Genomic DNA, 20,375 nt, shown 5'->3' on the forward strand with positions numbered 1-20,375 from the left:
GAATTTTTCATTCTAAATTGGAAATTTTAATTAAATAAATATATATTTAAAATAAATAGATTAAATAAAGAGAATCAAAGAAAATACAACTCTCTTTAAATAATGAGCTTTATTATTAAGATATTCGATCTCCATTGTTGGTTTTACATCGCGTTTATTTTAGTGAGTAATCCTCCCTAATGGAGGAACGTTCATTAGCAATTTCGCACCGTTTAATCTCGAAAGATAAGTAGTTTGTAAGTGTTTTATATGGTATGGATCACCCTCATGGTGGCGACCATATTTGACTTGCAAATTGCGAAACAATGGTGGAAGCTCATAAGATAGAATTGCCTTGACTCTCGCCTAAACGGGACAACGCTGAATTCCAATCTTGATCGAATAAAAGGTTGCTAGAATGTTTAACATTTTAGATGAGCTGACAACTCTATTCAATGGATGGTAGCTTTGACTCTCGCCTAAACGGGACACTGATATCAGTTTGTTGAAAACCTTGGAAATTATTTAGGATTGTATGTTTTAGTATTTTCACTTGTCATTCCTACTTGCTATATGTTTAATAATTTCTGAATTGTGTATGAATTTATATTGAACCATGTTATTTTCTGTTATTAAGTTGTAGTTTAATTTCGAATCCTCATTGTTGGTCTAACTTGGCTTGTTTATCTAATGAGATAAATCCCTAATGGATTTTCACCATTAGACATTCATAATAGTGTTAGATCTCGAAAGATAAATATTGTATATGCGACATCTAGCTGTTCATCAATTGATGATACCTTAGACTAGTATTTTTACGATATGAAACAAGAAGATTATATAAATAAGATTACTTTAACATTCGCTAATCGAAGCATCGTTGGATTCTTATTTAAAACGAAATTATCCTAATTCCTCTTAGCTTATTCATCTCGAATTAGCTCAATAACATATCATTGGATGAATGGTCTATAAATCATTTCATGTTATTCTATATTTTCTCTTAAGAAATTAAATGACACATATGATTATAATCCCGAAATTCTATTCCCAATTGATATAAAACTTCAATCTTAGAAATCTCCTACTTGTATGGGCAAATCAGACTTAGAGTTAAATTAGTAGTGGTGGTCCAAGATAGAATTACTCATTATATTTGGTATAAATTTAAGTCTTTGACTTTAATTTTAGAATCTAAACAGAAATTTTCTTATATTTCTATTTCCAAGAAGCAATACAGTAACACTTTCACAAGTGTTCAATATCCATCTTCTATTAATGGATTCAAACTGTATGGAATATGAGTTTGGTATTCTGTGACCAGGATCCACTTGCACTAGTCTAAGAACTCTTTGATGTAACTAAACATAAGTCATCAAAACGACACAACCACATTTTTATTAATCTATGGCATTTGTATCTTGTTCATAGTGGATTTGACAAGATCAATCTCTGCAAAGAGTTAATATGCCTATATCCACTGAAAGTAGTTCATCTCATTCGCAGATGGATGTACATTCAGGGGTGGATATGAGTTTTTTGTTGTATTCTTAAAACGATCACTCTAGATTATACCTTATGCAAAGAAATTTGAAATGTTTGAAAAATTTCATAAATTTCTAGCAATGGTTAAAACCATTAAGGTAAGTGGTTAAAGATCTTGCGAACTGATAGGGGTGGAGAAATAGTTAGTAGATATGCAGTTCAAAGATCATTAAATTAATTTTTGAATTATATCCAAACTTACCTCCCCAGAAATTTCGATTTGCATATTGATGATTAGTTACTAGTCGTTGCCTAAATCCTTCTGTGGTAATACAATTTCAGAATGATGTAATGGTTGTATACTTAATGTAAATCGTTACTAGATTCATGGATGACTTAATCAAAATCTTAAGAAAAGCTAGAACTATTAACCATGGTTTGTTAGCTATTCTAAGTGATCAGGGGTGGACCATCCCATTGTCAATAGATAAGAAAGTGTTTGTTCAAACAAATACTACTTTTCTAAGAAAATGACTAAGTCTGAAAACAAGTAGCAAATAAAGGAGATATTTTTCTTGATTCCAAAAGTGTTCTATCATCTTATATGACATATGATGATCCCACTGGCTCTGTTGTCTTGTCATAACCGAAGAGATCAATACCATTTAGTTTTCTTCGACATAATTCACGGTACCTTGTCGTAGTGGGAGAGTTTCTAGGAACTCACCTTCTTATGACTTGGGAGACACTAGTGATTAAAATCCATTGTGAGTTTAAACAAGTAATGGATTGTCAAGATAAGAAACTAAGAAGAAAAGCCAATAGAATTATGGTTTAATCCATTCACATGGAGTAACTTAAATTTTTCTATTACAAGGACATAAAAGGAAATTTTCGTTTATAAGTCTATTCAATGGACTTAACAAAACTTCCTATTCCTAGTATTATAGGTTTGAGTTTATCTAAACCTATGGCTTGTGGTATACCTGGTAATTACTTACTCTAATGCAAGCAACTTACTTTAGTAAGATGCTGAAGCATTTTCTTTCTAATGGTAATCTATAGAAGCTTCACAACTTCTTAAACATAGATTTTATTTATCTAAGGACAAGTCTCAACTATTCCAAAAAAGATAAAGCCATGAAAGAATTTCTTAAATCAACAGTGAGAGGTCTTAGACATGCTTTAGTATGCCTTAGACCAGACACCTGCTGTTGAGTGGGAGTAATGAGTAGGTATCAGATTAATCCAGGAGAAGAACATTGGAAGACAATCAAGTAAATCTTAAGATTAAGAAGAGGAACTATATGTTAGTCTATAAGGGTGTGTTTAAAACTCTTAGACTACACCATATCAGATTTCGAAATTTGCCTTTGTGCTAGTAAATCTTTCTGATAAGATGGTGATTACTCTGGGGGTGGAATAGTGATTTTGGAGAAGTGTAAAAACCTATCTAAAGTCTCTAGGTCTACCAGAAAGGGACTGAATGTTAAAGCTGCAGGAAAGGTACTTATTCAGTCGAAGGAAAGTTCTATACATCTTTGGCACCATTCCAAATTGCCTAAACTACTAGTGTTAATTTCCTGATTAACCAAGAGTAGTTGCCAAAGGTATAGAATCCAGTATCCCAAGAGAGTAGACATATAGAGAGGAATTTCACATTATCAATGATTTTGTGATTAAGGAAGAGTAATAGTGGAGAAAAGGTTATGTTTAATTCAACCTTTCAGATCCTATTACGAGGAGTTTACTACTACTACACTTGATTTGTATATAAGGTGTTGAGATTATTTGAAATGCACATTTTGTTTTATATTAGTGCAAGTGGGAGTTTGTTGGGTTTTATGCCCTAAATAAAACTCATTTCAATATAATCAGATTTACGTATTAATATAGATCAGAAATAACATTTAATGTTGCATGGTTCACATGATTTATTTCATGATTATATGTACATAATGTATGAATTCGTCTGAAACCCTTTTCACATACTTGATCTTGTTTATTATGATGTCAACACATTGGAAAGTAAACATGACTATGTGAATAAAGTTTCCTAGATTGATCAGACACATGGTTTTACTGATATGATAATCTACAACAGAGTTTACTTGCATTTGGAGAAGTGCTATGTTCTTTCCAAAGCATTGGTTAAAGTAAAGCTCAGGTTGGATGCATGGAGTATGCATCAGAAGGGACCGATATCGAAGTTTGACTTAGATTTATTAAACTTACCGTAATATCTATCCAAGTCAATATCGCCTAGTTGTAACTAGATCAAATGATCTTAATCCTGTTAGGATTAGGCTCAATCTCGAGAGGCTATTCGTGCTCTTTGATTTGTTAGTTAAGCCTACTTTTAGGTCAGGGTGATACATACATTTTGGGAACACGGTAGTGCAATTGAGTGGGAGCGCTATCATAAACATGGAATCTATAGCTTCTATCTGGCGAATAGTAAGTAAAGGATGATCTCCTTCAAGCTTGACCAAACGAAAATAAATGGTGGAGATCTCATTTCACATAAGCTGAAATATCATTTATACGGGGTTAAGTGTTGTAAGGATTAAATACATTGTAGGGTGTAACGGTAATCTAATCCCTTTACAGTGTAGATCATTCATATAGAGGATCATTGATGAAATTAGGATTATAACAATGGATAACTAATGATGTGTCTATATGGTGGAACATATAGAGCATTCTATATACTGAGAGTGCAATTCTAAGTTCTATGCGTGGATTCAACGAAGAATTAATAAGTCAGTGAATTTAGGTTATAAATTCTTGATCTGCTTATTGGAAGCTCGGTTATATAGACCCATGGTCCCCCTCACTAGTTGAGATAATATTGCTTGTAAGACTCATGTAATTGGTTTTGATTAATCAATTATAATTCTCAATTTAGACTATGTCTATTTGTGAATTTTTCACTAAGTAAGGGCGAAATTGTAAAGAAAGAGTTTTAGGGGCATATTTGTTAATTATGATACTTTGTATGGTTCAATTAATAAATATGATAAATGACAGTATTATTTAATAATTATTTATAGTTATTAAATAGTTAGAATTGGCATTTAAATGGTTGAATTAGAAAATTAGCGTTTTTGAGAAAATCAGATGCAGAAAAGATAAAACTGTAAAATTGCAAAAAGTGAGGCTCAAATCCACTTGTATAGGGCCGGCCACTTTTGTAGGGAATTTAAACTGATATTTTCATTATTTTAATGCCAAATAATTCAAACCTAACCCTAGTGGAATGCTATAAATAGATAGTGAAGGCTTCAGGAAAATTACACTTAAATTTTCTATTTTTCCTTCATAGAAAAACCTGAGCCTTCTCTCTCCCTATCTTTAGCCGCCACTTCCCTCTTCTTCTCTTCTTCAATATTTCGAAATTCTTAGTGTGAGAATAGTGCCCACACACAGCAAGTGATACCTCAATCATAGTGAGGAAGATCGTGAAGAAAGACTATCAGCAAGAAGGAGTTTCAACACTAAAGAATCAGAAAAACAGATCCAGGTTCAGATATTGATAATGCTCTGCTACAGAAAGGAATCAAGGGCTAGATATCTGAACGGAAGGAGTCATATTATTCCGCTGCACCCAATGTAAGGTTTACTAAACTTTATATGTGTTTATTTCATCGTTTTAGAAAGTTCATATTTAGGGTGTTAATCAACATACTTGTGAGTAGATCTAAGATCATGGTAAAATAATTTCCAACAGTTCGCGCTTCGCGCGATTTCAATAATTGTTTAAAATTATCTATTAAAAGAGTAATTTGCGACATAAATATCAAGTTAGGGATGTTCATAAAATAGTCGATCGAATCTGCAAAGTGCGAATATCCGCACTTGTGCGGATTTGATTGGATTGGAAAATTCAAAATCGGCACTTGTGCGAATTGGATGTTGATTGACATGTAAAAGTAACCGTCCAATCCAATCCACACATTTTTAAAAAAAAATTAAAAAATATATATATAAATAATATTTTAATGTAAAGAAAATAGTAATTAAAAAAATCTAATGCATATAATACAATTATATTTTTTCAAAACTTAATAAATCAAATGTATATTCTATTCTTATATATAATTTTTTTTCTCAATACAATTTAAAATAAAAGTAAACGTTTCTTTATACATACATTTTTTTCTTCATTTGAATTCGTTATTTGTTATTTTATTTATTTTAATGTATTGTTGGAGACATAAAATAATTATAATTTATTTTATTTTGTTGCTAGTTATGTGAAAAAAAAATATTTTTTCATAAATATTAAATAATTTAATATTAAAAAGTAACCAATCCAAAATAACCGATCCAATATGCACTTTTGCGGATTGGATTGGATAGGATTTGAGCTATTGTGTGGATTGAATTGGATCCAAAAATTGAAATTCGCACTTAGTGCGGATCGGATGCACTATGAGCAAAATAGTGCGGATTGGATTGGATGAACACCCCTAACCTAAATTTAACTCCTCAATTGGAAATAAATACCTAAGTTTAATTTTTGGCGGTAATAATACCTAAATTATAATTTTGAAACTTCTGTAGGTACCTGGTTAAATAAATTGCCACGTGGCAATCCCTGATTGGTCCAAGTCATTAAATTTTTATTATTTTAAAAAAATCGGTTCAAATATACCAATAAGAAAATGACACATGAATATAATGTTTAACATTTAACGGTTAGATACCTAAAGAGTTCCAGAAATATTACTTAGGTATTATTACTGCCAAAAATTAAACTTATGTATTTATTTGCAACTGAAAATTAAACTTAGGTATTTATACCGCAAATAACTCATATTAAAAAATTATGTTGCTTAATTATAATTGAAATATAAAATATAATAATTTTTTCAATTTTTCTATAAATAATATGAAGAATTATATTGTTTCAAAAAAAAAAAGATAAAGAATAATACAATATAAAAAAAAATATTTTTCTATTATGTAATTAGATCAAAGATACAACACTTGTCAAGTTAGACACTTTGTGGCATTTTGTATAATTTTTAATGTTATGATTGGAATTAGGAAAAAAAAAAATAGTGTTGAAATAGTAGTTTTTTAGTGTTGATTTAACACCAAATTTAAGTTTTACCATTTAAAATGGCCTAACAAGTCACTTTAAGAAACTAATAATTTGATGAATAAGTTTGCCGTCATATTTTGCTCATAGTAAACTGCATACATTTGTATGTTATTTATTTATGCATAACTTCGTACGTTAAGATAACAACAATTACAAGATAAAAAAATAAGTTCAACAGTGGAAAAGGTTAAGGTCAAGAAGACTAAACTCTTGATTTTGATTATATTAGAGAACTAGTTGTATTGCAGTAACAGTCCTAGTCCTATCATCATCCTTGTTATACTTGTATGCTAATGTAATGTTATAGCAAAGCTATGCTATGCTATGACTAACATCTAACTGAAGACATAAGCTGCAGTTTAGTGATCATTTTTTAACCCTTTAAGGAACTTGAGCACTTGAAGCATGGTAGGCCTGTTAGCAGGATTCTCTGATAAGCAAATGAAAGCAATCTTAAGCACTTGAAGCATCATCTGCTTAGAGTCTGCGTTGAGAATGGTCGGGTCAAGAACATCAGCAGCTTGTCCCTTCTCCATTTTCTGAAAAACCCACCCAACCAAATTTCCACCTTCAATCTCTTTGAAGTCAGGTCCAGTTGGCTCCTTACCTGTCACTAGTTCAAGCAAGATCACACCGAAACTATAAACATCACCACTTGTTGTGGACCTCCCACTCTGTCCATACTCAGGTGGAATGTAACCAAATGTTCCAGCAACTTCGGTTGTAATGTGAGTCTCACAAGCACTTATCAACCTGGCCAACCCGAAATCAGCAACCTTTGGTTCAAAGTCTTCATTGAGTAAGATGTTGCTAGCTTTTATGTCCCTGTGAATGATGTGAGGAATGAATCCATGATGAAGAAAAGCTAGCCCACGTGCAGCGCCAATTGCAATTTTGAACCGTTTATCCCAGGTTAGGACTTCAAGAGCTCCAGTCCTGTTTCTCAGCCAGAGGTCTAAGCTTCCATTCACCATGTACTCGTAAACAAGGAGCTTCTCCTCACCAATAGAGCAGTACCCGAGCAAAGGGACCAGATTATGGTGCTTTACCTTTCCCAAAGTTTCCATTTCAGCAATGAATTCTCGTTGGCCTTGTGTTTTGGCTTCACTTAGCTTCTTGACTGCAGCTAATTTCCCATCAGGCAGAGTAGCTTTGTACACTGTTCCGAAACCTCCATCTCCAATTATGTTTGTCTTGCAGAAGTTGTTGGTTGCTTGAAGAATATCTACTAAGGTCAATTTCAAGAGGTGCTGCTCAAACACGGCCAGGTTGATGCTCAGAGGCTCCTTTGATCTGCTGCTACTAAGGAAATACAAATTTTGATCTAGAAAACTGTTGAGCTTGCTTTCCTCAGCTTCTTCAGCAACAGTTTGCCTCTTGTTTCTTGTAACATGTCTAGCAAGAGCAATTGCTAGAAAAAGGACAATGACAATACTTCCCACTACAACAGCAGCTAGTCGTCCCCAGGAACTTAACAATGCAGACTTTTCAAAGCTATTACTTTTGCAATCAAATCCCATAATTGTTCCACACAGGTTTTTGTTCCCAGCAACTGAAGAATTTGACAGCTTAAGGCAAATTCCACTTGTGGGAACAGGCCCTTCCAAGCTATTTTCAGCCAAGCTCAGGAAGAACAGATTGACCAGCCCACATATTTTCTCTGGAATCTGTCCGGAGAGCCTGTTCCTTGAAACATCAAGATACTGGAGTTGCATCAGATTTCCCAACTCCATTGGAATGCCTCCCTGAAACATATTTGAATGAAAATCCAAATATGTCAAATATGACAAATTGCCTAAAGACACTGGCAATTCCCCATCAAAAGCGTTGTTGCTGAAGTTCATAGTTTCAATCCTCCACGCCATGGAATTTGAGAAAAGTTGATCAACCTTTCCAGAAAGCTTGTTTTGTTGAACATAAAGCCCCACAAGGTTTAGCAAGCTCGAGAGAGATGAGGGTAGCTCCCCATTTAGCTCATTATAACTCAAATCCAAATGACTTAGCCCTTTCAAATTTCCAAAACTTGTTGGTACTGAACCTGAAAGCTTATTATTGGTCAAATTAAGCTTTACCAAACTGCTCAAATGTCCCAATCTTTCAGAGGGGATGGTACCAGATAGCCTATTATTTCCCATATACAATCCTTGCAGCCTACGCAAATCACCAAATTCTGGAGGAATGGAGCCAGTGAGAAAATTCCCAGATAAATCCAATGTTGTAAGATTTGTCAGACGAGAGAGTGATCTAGGAATTTCCCCTGAAAGCATGTTATTGCTCAACAAAAGATCTACTACAACCACACAGTTCCCCAACTCCTCAGGTATTGTGCCTGACAACATATTGTAGGACAGATCAAAAACTCCACGGTGTTGAACAAAACTCAGATCAGGGATATCAACCTGGCGGAAATACAAGGCCTTTGACGGAATTGAGCCTGAGAGATTGTTATGAGAAAGAACCAGGCATTGTAATTGACCCAATTCTGCCAGATTCTGAGGTATAGACCCATGAAGAAAGTTGTTTCCAAGGTCCAATGTGGTAAGTGCTGTGCACATGCCCAGCTCAGTTGGGATAGTTCCTTCAAGAGAATTAGAGTTCAAGTTAAGAACAGAAAGATTGGTAAGATTTCCAACCCCTTTAGGTATGGTGCCAAAAAACCTGTTATTACTGAGAACAAGCCTCTCCAGTGCAGCTGCATTGCCAATCTCCTCTGGGAGATAGCCCCCCAACTGATTATTTGCAGCCGAGAATTCCATTAAATTATTTGAATTCCAGATAGTGATGGGAATCGTACCCGTGAAATTGTTCGAATCAAGGTCAAGCACCATCAATGGAAGTTTTGACAAGTATTCAGGTATATGACCAACAATCTGGTTATCCACTAAGATCAACTGAGTAAGATTAGCGCACTTAAGAAAAGTGTAATCAATATTACCAGTGAGAAAATTCATGGCAAGATCAATCTCCATGAGCGACAGCGCATTACAGAGCTCCTTCGGTATTGGACCAGTCAAAAGGTTATTGCTCAAATGAAGGTCTCTAAGCAGAGAACAATTCCCTATTTCAGGTGGGATTTCGCCAGAAAACAGGTTACTCCCAAGCAAAAGTGACTCCAGTTGGTTCCATCTTCCGAGCCAAGAAGGCAGTGGCCCAGAAAGTTGATTCATTTCAGCAGAAAATGTCAGCACAGGAAGCTCAGAAAGTTCCTCAGGCAACGAATCGGATAGTGCATTGAAGGAAAGCATCAGAGTCCTCAAATTCTTACAGTTTCCCAGCTCAGGAGGAATAGACCCGCTTAGCTCGGAAGAAGCCAAAATCAGAATACTCAAGTTCTGCAACTTCCCGAAGGATTTTGGGATCGAACACTTCAAGGGGTTGTAGGAAAGATCAAGTCTACTTAGAGATTGCAAATTAGATAACTCCTGGGGAAGTGGACCTGTTATAAAACAAGATTGAGCAAAGAAGTTTTGGAGGCGGGAAAGGTCACCAATTTCCCGAGGCAACTGGCCAGAGAAATGGTTATAGCCAATGTAGAGGTCACTGAGATTCTTCATGTTTCTAATCTCAGGTGGGATTGTGCCAGAAAACGAGTTGTTAGATATGTCCAACGAAGATAGAGCATGGAGATTTGTAAAGAGAGGTAATGGAAGTGAACCTGACAGAAGATTACTGCTAAGGTCCAAAAACAAGAGTTTGCTCATATTTCCAATGTGGGGAGGAATCTTGCCGGTGAGAGCATTACCAGCAAGGTCGAGTGTTATGAGCTGAGGCAAACTCCCCAGCTCCGGAGGAATTTTCCCACTGAACGAGTTGTGTCCCAACACGAGTGTTTGCAACTGAGTCAACTCACTTAACTGACTCGGAATCTCCCCGATGAACTGGTTATCACCGAGCAACAGCTTCTTCAAGCGTTTCAAACCGGATATCAGCGGTGGGATTTCGCCATGGAAAAGATTAGAGGTAAGGTCAAGGAAGGTAAGACTACGGAGAGAGAAAACGGAGGGAGACAGTGGGCCTTTGAGGGACAGAGCTGGGAGAGCGAGTGAATCGACCCGGCCATGTTGGCAAGAAACACCAACCCAGTTACAGTATGGGGTTGATGAGTTCCATGAAGAAAGAAGATGAAGGTTTTCGAGAGAATCCTTGAACGAAAGAAGGGCTTCTCTCTCTGAGTAAGCTTTATTTCGGTCTACAATAATGGCATTAGAGCAAAGAAAGAGAAGGTGAGACACAATGAGAACGAGAAAGGAAAGCTTAAACCCCATGATCATGGAGTTACTTAGAAGAAACATATGGAACAAGTGAGTAAGATAGAAAAAGATTTAAGGCTCAAGAAGAGTAAAGGAAGAAAAAATGGGTGTCGAAAAGCTTACTGAGTTCCATAACCATTACAGAGTAGAGAAGGAACACTAAAATGGGAGAGAGGAGGACGAAGGAGGGAGATAAAACGCCATAGCTGTTAAGAGAGAGAGAGAGAGAGAGAGAGAGAGAGAGAGAGAGAGAGAGAAGGGCACGCAGCTCACGTGACTTATTCTTTCTCACAACGGTATTTCAGTTTTAATTTGCAGAGAAACCCCTCTAAATATCAGAATATTCTCTTTTATTAGCATTTAGGCCAAAACTTTCTTCAAATATCTGATTTAAACTAGTTCCTCTTCTTATTTGTCTTTTACACCTAATGTGCTCCTAGAAAGTAAAAAGTGTTGCCTACTTCAGAAAATCGGGCTTTTGTTTCACTTTCTTTCTTATTATATTTGTTTTTGTTCCCTACATATTTTGAGAGACCTAGGTTATCTGTAGTTTCTCTCCACCAATCCCTGTCTGTCTTTATTTTTATTTTTATATTTTTGCTAATCTTATGTTTATATAGCTTATCATATTTTTTCTTCGTGTATTTTGCACTATGGATGGATGTTACACTTGTTACATGAAAAGAAAGATTCTTCAAGCCAAAAAAGAGCAAGATTCGTATATAGCTCTTTGTAGCTGCATGATGATTTTTCATATTAGCATGTATGTACGTACACTTATTCTAAGTTGTTTAATCAAAGCCACCGCATTAGAAATAGTTATATATATGTATTGAGTACTTTGAAGAGGTGGGTTTTGAGGCATTCTTTTCTTTCATTATTTATACCATGTGTTTTATTTATGCTAAAGCTCGAGGCTACTTTAATAGACTTCTAGAAGGTATACTGTATACATATATAGACATTTATTTATACTAGCTAGTATGTATTATTATGATCATCACCTCTCCAAGGCTACAATATGATGACCTACCTAAACATCTCAACCACTATCTTACCAAGAAAACAAAAATCAATTTAATGTAGCTAGCTAGCAGTGCAGTAATAAAAGTGAAAAATGAAAATGAAGAAATGAACACAATTTTATTTTGTTTGGTGAAAATTAATTGTTTTATTCATATTATAAAATATTAAGTGACTGCATATATATTATTATAAATACAAACAAATAACTCTCACTCAAATCATGTTTTTTTTTTTTTCTGAAACTCGTGCGCTTTTAGTTAAATTTGTTTTTCCTATGTTCATTTTTGCTATTATTTTTTTATTGCAATTTTGTCATATTATTATTAATTAAAAGTACAAATTTATACATTCGGTGTTGTTTGGTCTTCGTAACTATTGGATGAGCATTTTCATCCTTCCGCAAAGTGTAATAAAGGAGGTTGAGAGGCTTTGCAGAGGTTTTCTTTGGGGAGTTAAGGGTGACCGAAGTAAAATTCATTTGGCTTCTTGGGATAAGGTTTGTCTTCCCAAACCGTTTGGTGGTCTCGGGTTCAAGAATGGTGCAACTTGGAATCGTTCTATTCTAGGAAAGTTTGTTTGGGCTATTATGGATAAGCATGACATTCTTTGGGTCAAATGGGTCAACAACATCTATATGAAAGGTGCTGAGTTTTGGGATTACGAGTTGAAAGGGGATGTAAGTTGGTATTGGAGGAAACTTTGTCATTTGAGAAGCCATTTCAGCAAGCCTATGGTGACAGCAGCTGTAAGGAAAGGTAAGTTTATTGCTGCCAGATTGTATTTGGGGACTATAAAGCTGAATATTGATAGCTATGACAAATCTATTTGGTGTAATCTTTCTCTGCCCAAGCATAGATTCATCTTATGGCAGGTGGTTCATGGACACTTGCTTACTAGAGATAATTTTCATAAGTTTCACATCATTTTAGACTCTAGTTTCTGTCCAGTTTGTGGGAGTGAAGAGGAGAGCCACCATCATCTTTTTTTCAACTGTTGTGTCTCTAGGGAGGTTGTGAAGCAGATTTTTGAATGGTGTGGTGTTGCTGCCTGGTCGCTGGACTACAATAGGTGGCGCTGCTGGGTTTCTAGCAAGATTTCTGGTGTGGTTAATTTGCTCTTTGCTGCCACCGTTTACATGATTTGGAAAAATAGGAATTTTTGTGTGCATAATAGTAGTTGTTTAACTATATTGAAGATTGTAAATGAGATTAAAGAATTAGTTAAATACAGGTTGTATAGTTTAAAGAATAGGAAGATTTATCAAGCTGAAAAAGGCATGTTTTTACGCCTTCTGTTGTAGTGGCTGCTTGTTGCAGCTGGTGGTGGTTGGGGCCGGTTAGGTGTGACCTTGTTGTAGCTTGTTTTGGTCTTTGATTAATGAAATTTTCCAGTTAGTCAAAAAAAAAAGTACAAATTTATTAACAAAATTATATGAAGATTAGTTGAGACAAACCCCCAACTGAATCGACAATTTCAAAAAGAATAAATAACATGAGCCAAAAAATTGGTCTCCATATTCGTCAATCGTTTAACAAAAATAATAGAGACATTGTTTAATAAAAAAAGTAAACGTTTATAATCAGAAATAATCAGCTCATATGGAAAAAATATTTAGAAAGTGTGATGGATTGCTTGAGCAACTACTTGACTATCAATTTCAATTACAATTTTAAAAAGATTTTTATGTTTAATCCAGCTAAGAACCTCTTTGACTCTCATAGCTTTTGCCATAGTCAGCTATACACAGGGTCGGAGCCAGGGTAAAAATTTAGGAGGGGCCAAACTATATTATATATTAAGCGACAAATAGTTTAAAATATATTATTAAAATTCAAATATAGCATGTCTCTCTTGCATATCACGAAAGTCATCTATAATTGAATCTATGCTAAACTTTTTAGCAATTTTTTTTAATATACACTAGCTAACAATTACTTAAAAATTTATCTTGTATCTTGTTGCAAAGTGTAGTCTTCACTATATTTGTAGTTGAAAAAGATCATTTTGTAGTAGTTATGAAAACTGGAAGTGTAAGAATAAGAGTTACCACTTTATATACAAGTAGAAATGTAAGCCACCTAATTCCTTCAATTGAACTATTTTTAACAATTTCTTGTGATGTGAAATTTGCAAACTTTCTTGCAATAAGTGTTGATTGGTTCATGAGATATGCAACTGCTTTCTAAGCCTTTCAATGAGGTGAATTGATATTGTTTTCAACATGTGCTAAAAATGCACAAATTTTTTCTCTCACCTTTTTCTATAATTGAAATCTATTAATAATAAATGCATCCAATCTAGGGTCTAGTTAACAAATAGACTAAATTAAAATTTATTATGGAATATAAATTAATGCTTTAAAAGAAAAATGAAACTTATAATTTCTTTTTTTCTTAAAATTAATAATAATTGTGTATATTTTCGTTAGTGCTAGATAAAATACACATTATAATTTTCAAATTTTAGTCTGACTTTTTCAAAGGAGCCACCATATAATAATTATTAAAAAGTTCAATTACAATATACTATAACTAAGATTTTGTATTGCATATATATAAATGCTAGGGGGGCCTTGCCCACTATAGGGAGACAAGTACGTCCGCCCCTGGCTGTACACAACCAGCCAACAACTTTGAATCAAGTTCAAGGTCACGCGCTGCCTAACCAATCCCAAGCTATCATTCCCACTATAATAACAGAAGCATCCATATTGATCTTAATCATGTTTTTAATAGGTAAAATTAAATGCTCGCTACTAACAACAGAGAAAGAAGTAGACTCTCGTACATTAGTGTCATCTTTTTCAGCATCCTTCTATTAAAGCAATAGCAAATGAAACAACTCCATTAGCAATAAAACTCTTACCTTGCCAAACTAATCCATTACGAGCAGACCACAAAGCGCAACAAATCATTGCTACTTGACTAGCTTTAGCCCTCAAGAAAATAATCAGAACATTAGAAACCCAGCTAAGAAAATCAAGATACGATGTCCTTAAAACCGAAGCATCAAATCATTGATAGCAAAGTGAAGCAAATAGACATTCAACCATAATATGAATAATAAACTCAGCTCCTCCACGACACACTTGACATATCAATGGAACATGTCCACATATTTTCCCCGAAGTTGCGTGGAGTGGACAAGATACCCGAGCCAGCTCTCCATAACACATGATGAACTCTTGGTGGGATTTTAAGATTTCAAAGATTCTGCCGAAAACCAGAACTATTTTACTCATCCTACCTCCCATTTAAATTTTGAAGACACTTATAGGCCCTCTTTACACTATACATACCCAAACTCTCTTTACACCAATGCCATTAGTCCTCTCCTAACCCATCATTGATAACAACACTTTGAATAAGCAATTTGTCCTGCTCATTAAAAGATCAAACAACAAGTCAACATCCTAAGCCCGAGAACCTAGGTGTTAACTCAAACTTTTCGATCTCCTTGTTTTGATGATTAGCAAATATTTGATTATTATTTGTTACTAATGATTTATTGATTTTGTAGCAAATTTAAAAGAGAAAATAAATATTTTGGTATTTTTACCAAACTTTTAAAAGCAACACTAAATGGACTCAACAAGCATGTCAAGAGCAAAAGATTCATCAAGGGATCAACAACTTAAGACCCTATTCAAAAGAGGTCTTCAAAATCCCAAAGTCAAAAAGTCAACCCGAAAGTCAAAGTCAAAGTCAAAGTCAAGGTCAACTCTCGGGAAAAATCAACTTGGGATCAAAAACATGCAAATCAAGCTAGGAGGCTCTTCTACATCAAGACTACTCAAAATTAAATGGTATAAATCTACTTTAGTCTTGTTAAAGTGATTTGCATAGCACACTAAGTTTTTATAAATTTGAATTTTGGCCCATTCACTAACTTGTGCAACAAGTTTTCTCACACGATAGTTCAAAAAATTTTTTGATTGAATTTCTAAATTACATTTTGTTTAACTAAGAGAACAAAGTTGGAATTTCTGAAATCGGATAATCGAGTAAGAAGTTATGCGCGTTTAAGTCCCGAAAAATGGCACTTTTGCCAGCCGGTCGGTCATCCGGAATTCGGATGGCAACCGAGAATTCCGGTTGCAATCAATCCGGAATTCCGGTTCCCATCCGGACTTCCGGTTCATGGCTGACCCCACCTCGGGAAACGTGCTAACGGCTATAAACGGCTAGTTTTTTATCAAACACTATATAAACTCGATTTTTCTTTCAAAAAATAAGTTGGTTGAGCATTTATTACATATATCTAACCTATCTAAGTGAGATTAAGGAGCTTCTAAGTTTGAAATCCAAACCAACACTTTTCACACACTTTGAGCCAAAATTTGATTTTATTCATCTTAAGTGTGCTTGCTTTTCACTCTAGGTTTCCATTGTATCATCATATTTCTAGAGTGATTTTAGCTTGTATATCAAACACATTTCCATATTGTGATTGAGGTGAGGTTGGCACCGGTTTTGTAAACAACCCGGAAATAGTGAGATTGGCACTTTAACAATCCGAGAAAGAGGTTAATAGTCCTCGGGGGTGCGAAACTATTGTAAGAGGTTTGGAAATACCTTGGTGAAAATTTCCCGGTTGTAAGGGTTAGTCAAGCCCGTTAACTTGGCTCGATATTGGAACTCAAAGCTAGGTCCATAGCTTTGAAGACCAAGGACGTAGGTGGCATAGTTCTACCGAACCTTGTAAAAATCGAGAGTTTGCATTTTCTAATCCTTAAACTCTTTACTTTACAAGTTTAATTATTTGTCTTAATATATTGCTTGCCATACTACTTGCTTTTACTTGATTAATTGACTAATTGCATAATTTTGTGTTAAAAGTTTTAATTTTCCGAAATTAGTTTAAATTTCCAATTCACCCCCCCTCTTGGAAACATATCTTGGGCTAACACTAGGACCATAAGCTGAGCCTCCTTAGCGTTCTCCAAATTAGGATGAGTCAAAGTAACAAAAGGATTCTCCTCACTCGGTAACCAAGGTTGATTTAAAACATCAACCGAAGCACCATTGACAATACTCCAACAACATCCTTCCTTTAACAAGCTTTGAGATTCTATGATAGAACGCCAAATAAAACTTAGATTATGACCCAATTTAGCAGAAAAGAAAGAACCACGAGGATAATATCGAGCTTAAAAAATTTGACTAACAAGAGAATTACTATGAACTAACAACCGCCAATCTTATTTAATAGAGCATAGCAATATTAAAGTTACGTAAAATATGAAAACCCTGTCCAACATTATCCTTATGAACCCCTAACTTCTCCTAAGACATCCAGTGAATACTCCTATTTGGAGAGCCTGACTGCCACCAATATTTATACATGAGTTGTTCCTTTTCATTAGGAAGAAGAAAAACATTCATGACATAACTTGGAAGAGCTTGAGCAATAGACTTGAGAACTTCTTTTCCTACCCTCGAAATCTATTTTCCATTCTAACTCTGCACCATCTTTCTAATTTTCTCCTTTAAAAAGCCCAACAAAACCATTTTTTTATGTTTGTATGCCTTACACCTCCTAAACCCAACCCCGATTATAAACAGATGTATTAGTGCTGAAAAAAAATATGGAAGATATAACAACATTCACCTTCTGACCTGAGGCTCTTTAAAAAATATATAGTAATTTCTGAACATTATTTCCCTTTCTATCATTTGCTTTGCAATATAGATAGTTGTCATCTGCCAACAACATATGAGAAACACTCTGCCCCCCCGAGCAACTTTACACTCATGTAACCATCTTTACATCTTAGACTTTCTGATCAAACTAGATAGGCCCTCAACACAAATAATAAAAATGTATGGAGATAATTGATCACCTTGTTGAATACCTGTTGTATAATGGGTCCCAACCTTTCCCCACCATGTGCAATTTTATAACGAACCGAGGTCACACTACCCAAAACCAACCCCACTAAACGACTAATGGAAACCCATCTACATAATAGCCTTAAAAATACTAGACTCTATCCTATCATAAGCCTTACTCATATATAGTTTCAGTGACATAAAACCATCACGCCCTTATTGTTTCCTTTTAGATAATGCAACACCTCAAATGAACCTAGAACGTTATCAGTTATTAACCTCCCCAAAATTTGCACTTTTAGCCTCAAAAATAACAAGATCAAGAAAATTTTTAATATGGTTAGCTAAGACCTTCATGATAGCCTAACTAAGCACATTACAAAAAGCTATTGGCCTCAAATCTCCTATCACCGTAGGATTGCGTTTCTTAGGAATAAGAACTAGATTCATATCATTGAGATTACCCAGTATCAGACTCTAAAAAAATAGTCGCGAACAGTTTGAACTGCGTCACCTCCCACAACTGATCAGAATTTTTGATAGAAAGTTGGAGTCGGGTCATTAGGCCCTAAAAATTTGTCGAAATGCATATGGAATATAACTGTCTTGATCTCAACATTATTCAAGGAAGAAATAGATGGCCGAAAAAGATAGCACATAAAAATAGACCATACATATCCTTAAGCCAAATAATAACTTAATAAAGCGTAGATGAAGTGATAATTTAATAAGCTTAGATGAAATATCATTATATTAGAGCACTCTCAATACCTTATTATTTACTCAATTTTTTAAAATAATTTATCAAAGTTTTATTTTTTATTTTACTTCACACATTTACATTATCATATATCAACTACTTTATATTTTCTTTCACATGGTTTTAATATAATATTATATTAATTAAAGTTAAAAAATCAAAATATAATAATCAAATACAAATGGAAGAAATAAAGATAATTAAGTACAAAATAAAATATTTTAAAATATAAATATAGAAGCTTTAACATTCAGCTACATTTAGCTAAAGATTTTTAAGAGTTTGAGATGAGCTAATTTAGCCAAAGATTTAGAGTATTTGTTGAATTTTTTCAAGCATTGTTACTGAGTATTAAGTACTGGTGCTTCACAAAGAGTACTAATCATTATTCTTACATTTTAGCAATTTTATTTTTGTTTTTGGTAATAATTAGATAAAATAAATAAATGAAAAGAGAAGGGCAGTGCGCGGGTCCCACATGTATTTTGGGGTTAAGTGGAAGAAAGGAAAAATGAAAGGATCAAAGTGTAAATAGAGGACAAAAAGTGCAAAAGTCCTTTTAATCCCGGACGATTCACGCTGATAATGGTATTGAGTTAAAGACAAGAAAGTGCAAAAAGGAGAAGCCCAGCGGCTGAAAAATAGCAAATAATTGAAAAATTGAAACTGAGACAAAATAATGGTCTACAACTACTTGTTAGTCATGGGGAATGTGGATTAAAACTTTTGAACTTAGAGTGATTATTAATATTTGATTGGTGCTACCAAAAAAAATATATATATATAAAACGATCAAACTTTATAAACAAATTAATGTACCCTTCATTGTACTGGAACTGAATTATGTCTCAATTTTCTCTAACAAAATAAAAAGATGTGTTGGAGGAACGAAAGCTTAATTATTTGATGAGAAGTATAAATGCCACTTCAGAATCTGTTTGGAACTTTGGAATTTATGTTTCTTTCAATAATGAACACTATTATTCTTAACAAAAAGATTATTATTTGTTTTTAGCTGGACAAGCCAACTGATCTCTCTTTAATTAAAAGGAAAACAAAATTACCAAATTATGCGTTTGATAATAAAATAAATTTCATTTTTTATTACCAGAATAATAGCAAAATTTCAGTGATGATTAATGGGCCCTCCAAATGTGTAGGAAGGTACAACACTGAGAGAGGAACTGGCCAAAATCTAGATTCGGGCCCATTTATCGTAAGAGAGCACTTTGGAAAAGATACAAAATAAAGGTCTATAGTGCAATTATTAGTGTTGTCCAAAATCATTTACTATAAAACAAAACTTATAAAATAGTTTATTTATGAAATACACATCTTTCAATACAAATAAGTTCAATGATCCATACGTGTTATACGTTAATACTTTTAGAATAGATGGGTCATGCAGTCTACAAAAATAAAACTGACAAAAACTATCTTAAAATTTGAAACAAGGACGGAAAAGAAAAAAAAAACATGTAACCTTTTTTTGGAAAATTTTGTGTCTAGGCTCCTTTGTTCATGTCTCAATTCGAAAATATACACAAAAATATATTTGAAGTGAAAAAATTATGTTTTATTGCATGTTAATTGTAAATGGTTGGTTGGTCATTTATGATAAAATTATTAATTTTGACCTGGTTCATTATTAGAGATTCTGAATGGACGTGACTAGATAACATGAAAGAATGGTTCATTAGGCAGTAGAGAGGTGAGGGGCCTCTTACCTCTGTCTGTTTGAGTGTGTTGTTCCTTCCCAGGGTACAAATCATAAAATAGGAATTTTCTCTACAATAAATTCTACTCTATCACACATGTCACTAACATATTCATATTGGTATTTTCCACTCCTACCCTCTTTTCAAACTAATCAATTTATCATTCTTCTTTCTTATTAATTAATAAGCATAAATCATTTAACACACTAAAGTTAT

General features: G+C 34.1%; 2 protein-coding genes across 2 annotated transcripts; one reads left to right on the top strand and one right to left on the bottom strand.

Annotated features, from left to right (window-relative positions):
* Positions 1-6,649: 6,649 nt before the first annotated feature.
* LOC115717388 (leucine-rich repeat receptor protein kinase EMS1) lies at positions 6,650-11,058 on the bottom strand. The gene has a single exon (XM_030646356.2). The coding sequence runs from the start codon at positions 10,864-10,866 to the stop codon at positions 6,934-6,936; it is 3,933 nt and encodes a 1,310-aa protein (XP_030502216.2). The 5' UTR covers positions 10,867-11,058; the 3' UTR covers positions 6,650-6,933.
* Positions 11,059-12,229: 1,171 nt separating this feature from the next.
* On the top strand, positions 12,230-13,150 carry LOC115717668 (uncharacterized). The gene has a single exon (XM_030646650.1). It carries the CDS (start codon positions 12,230-12,232, stop codon positions 13,148-13,150), a length of 921 nt encoding a protein of 306 aa, XP_030502510.1.
* Positions 13,151-20,375: the final 7,225 nt, after the last annotated feature.

This window comes from Cannabis sativa, chromosome 5, assembly GCF_029168945.1.
Source record: "Cannabis sativa cultivar Pink pepper isolate KNU-18-1 chromosome 5, ASM2916894v1, whole genome shotgun sequence".
NCBI lineage: Eukaryota > Viridiplantae > Streptophyta > Magnoliopsida > Rosales > Cannabaceae > Cannabis > Cannabis sativa.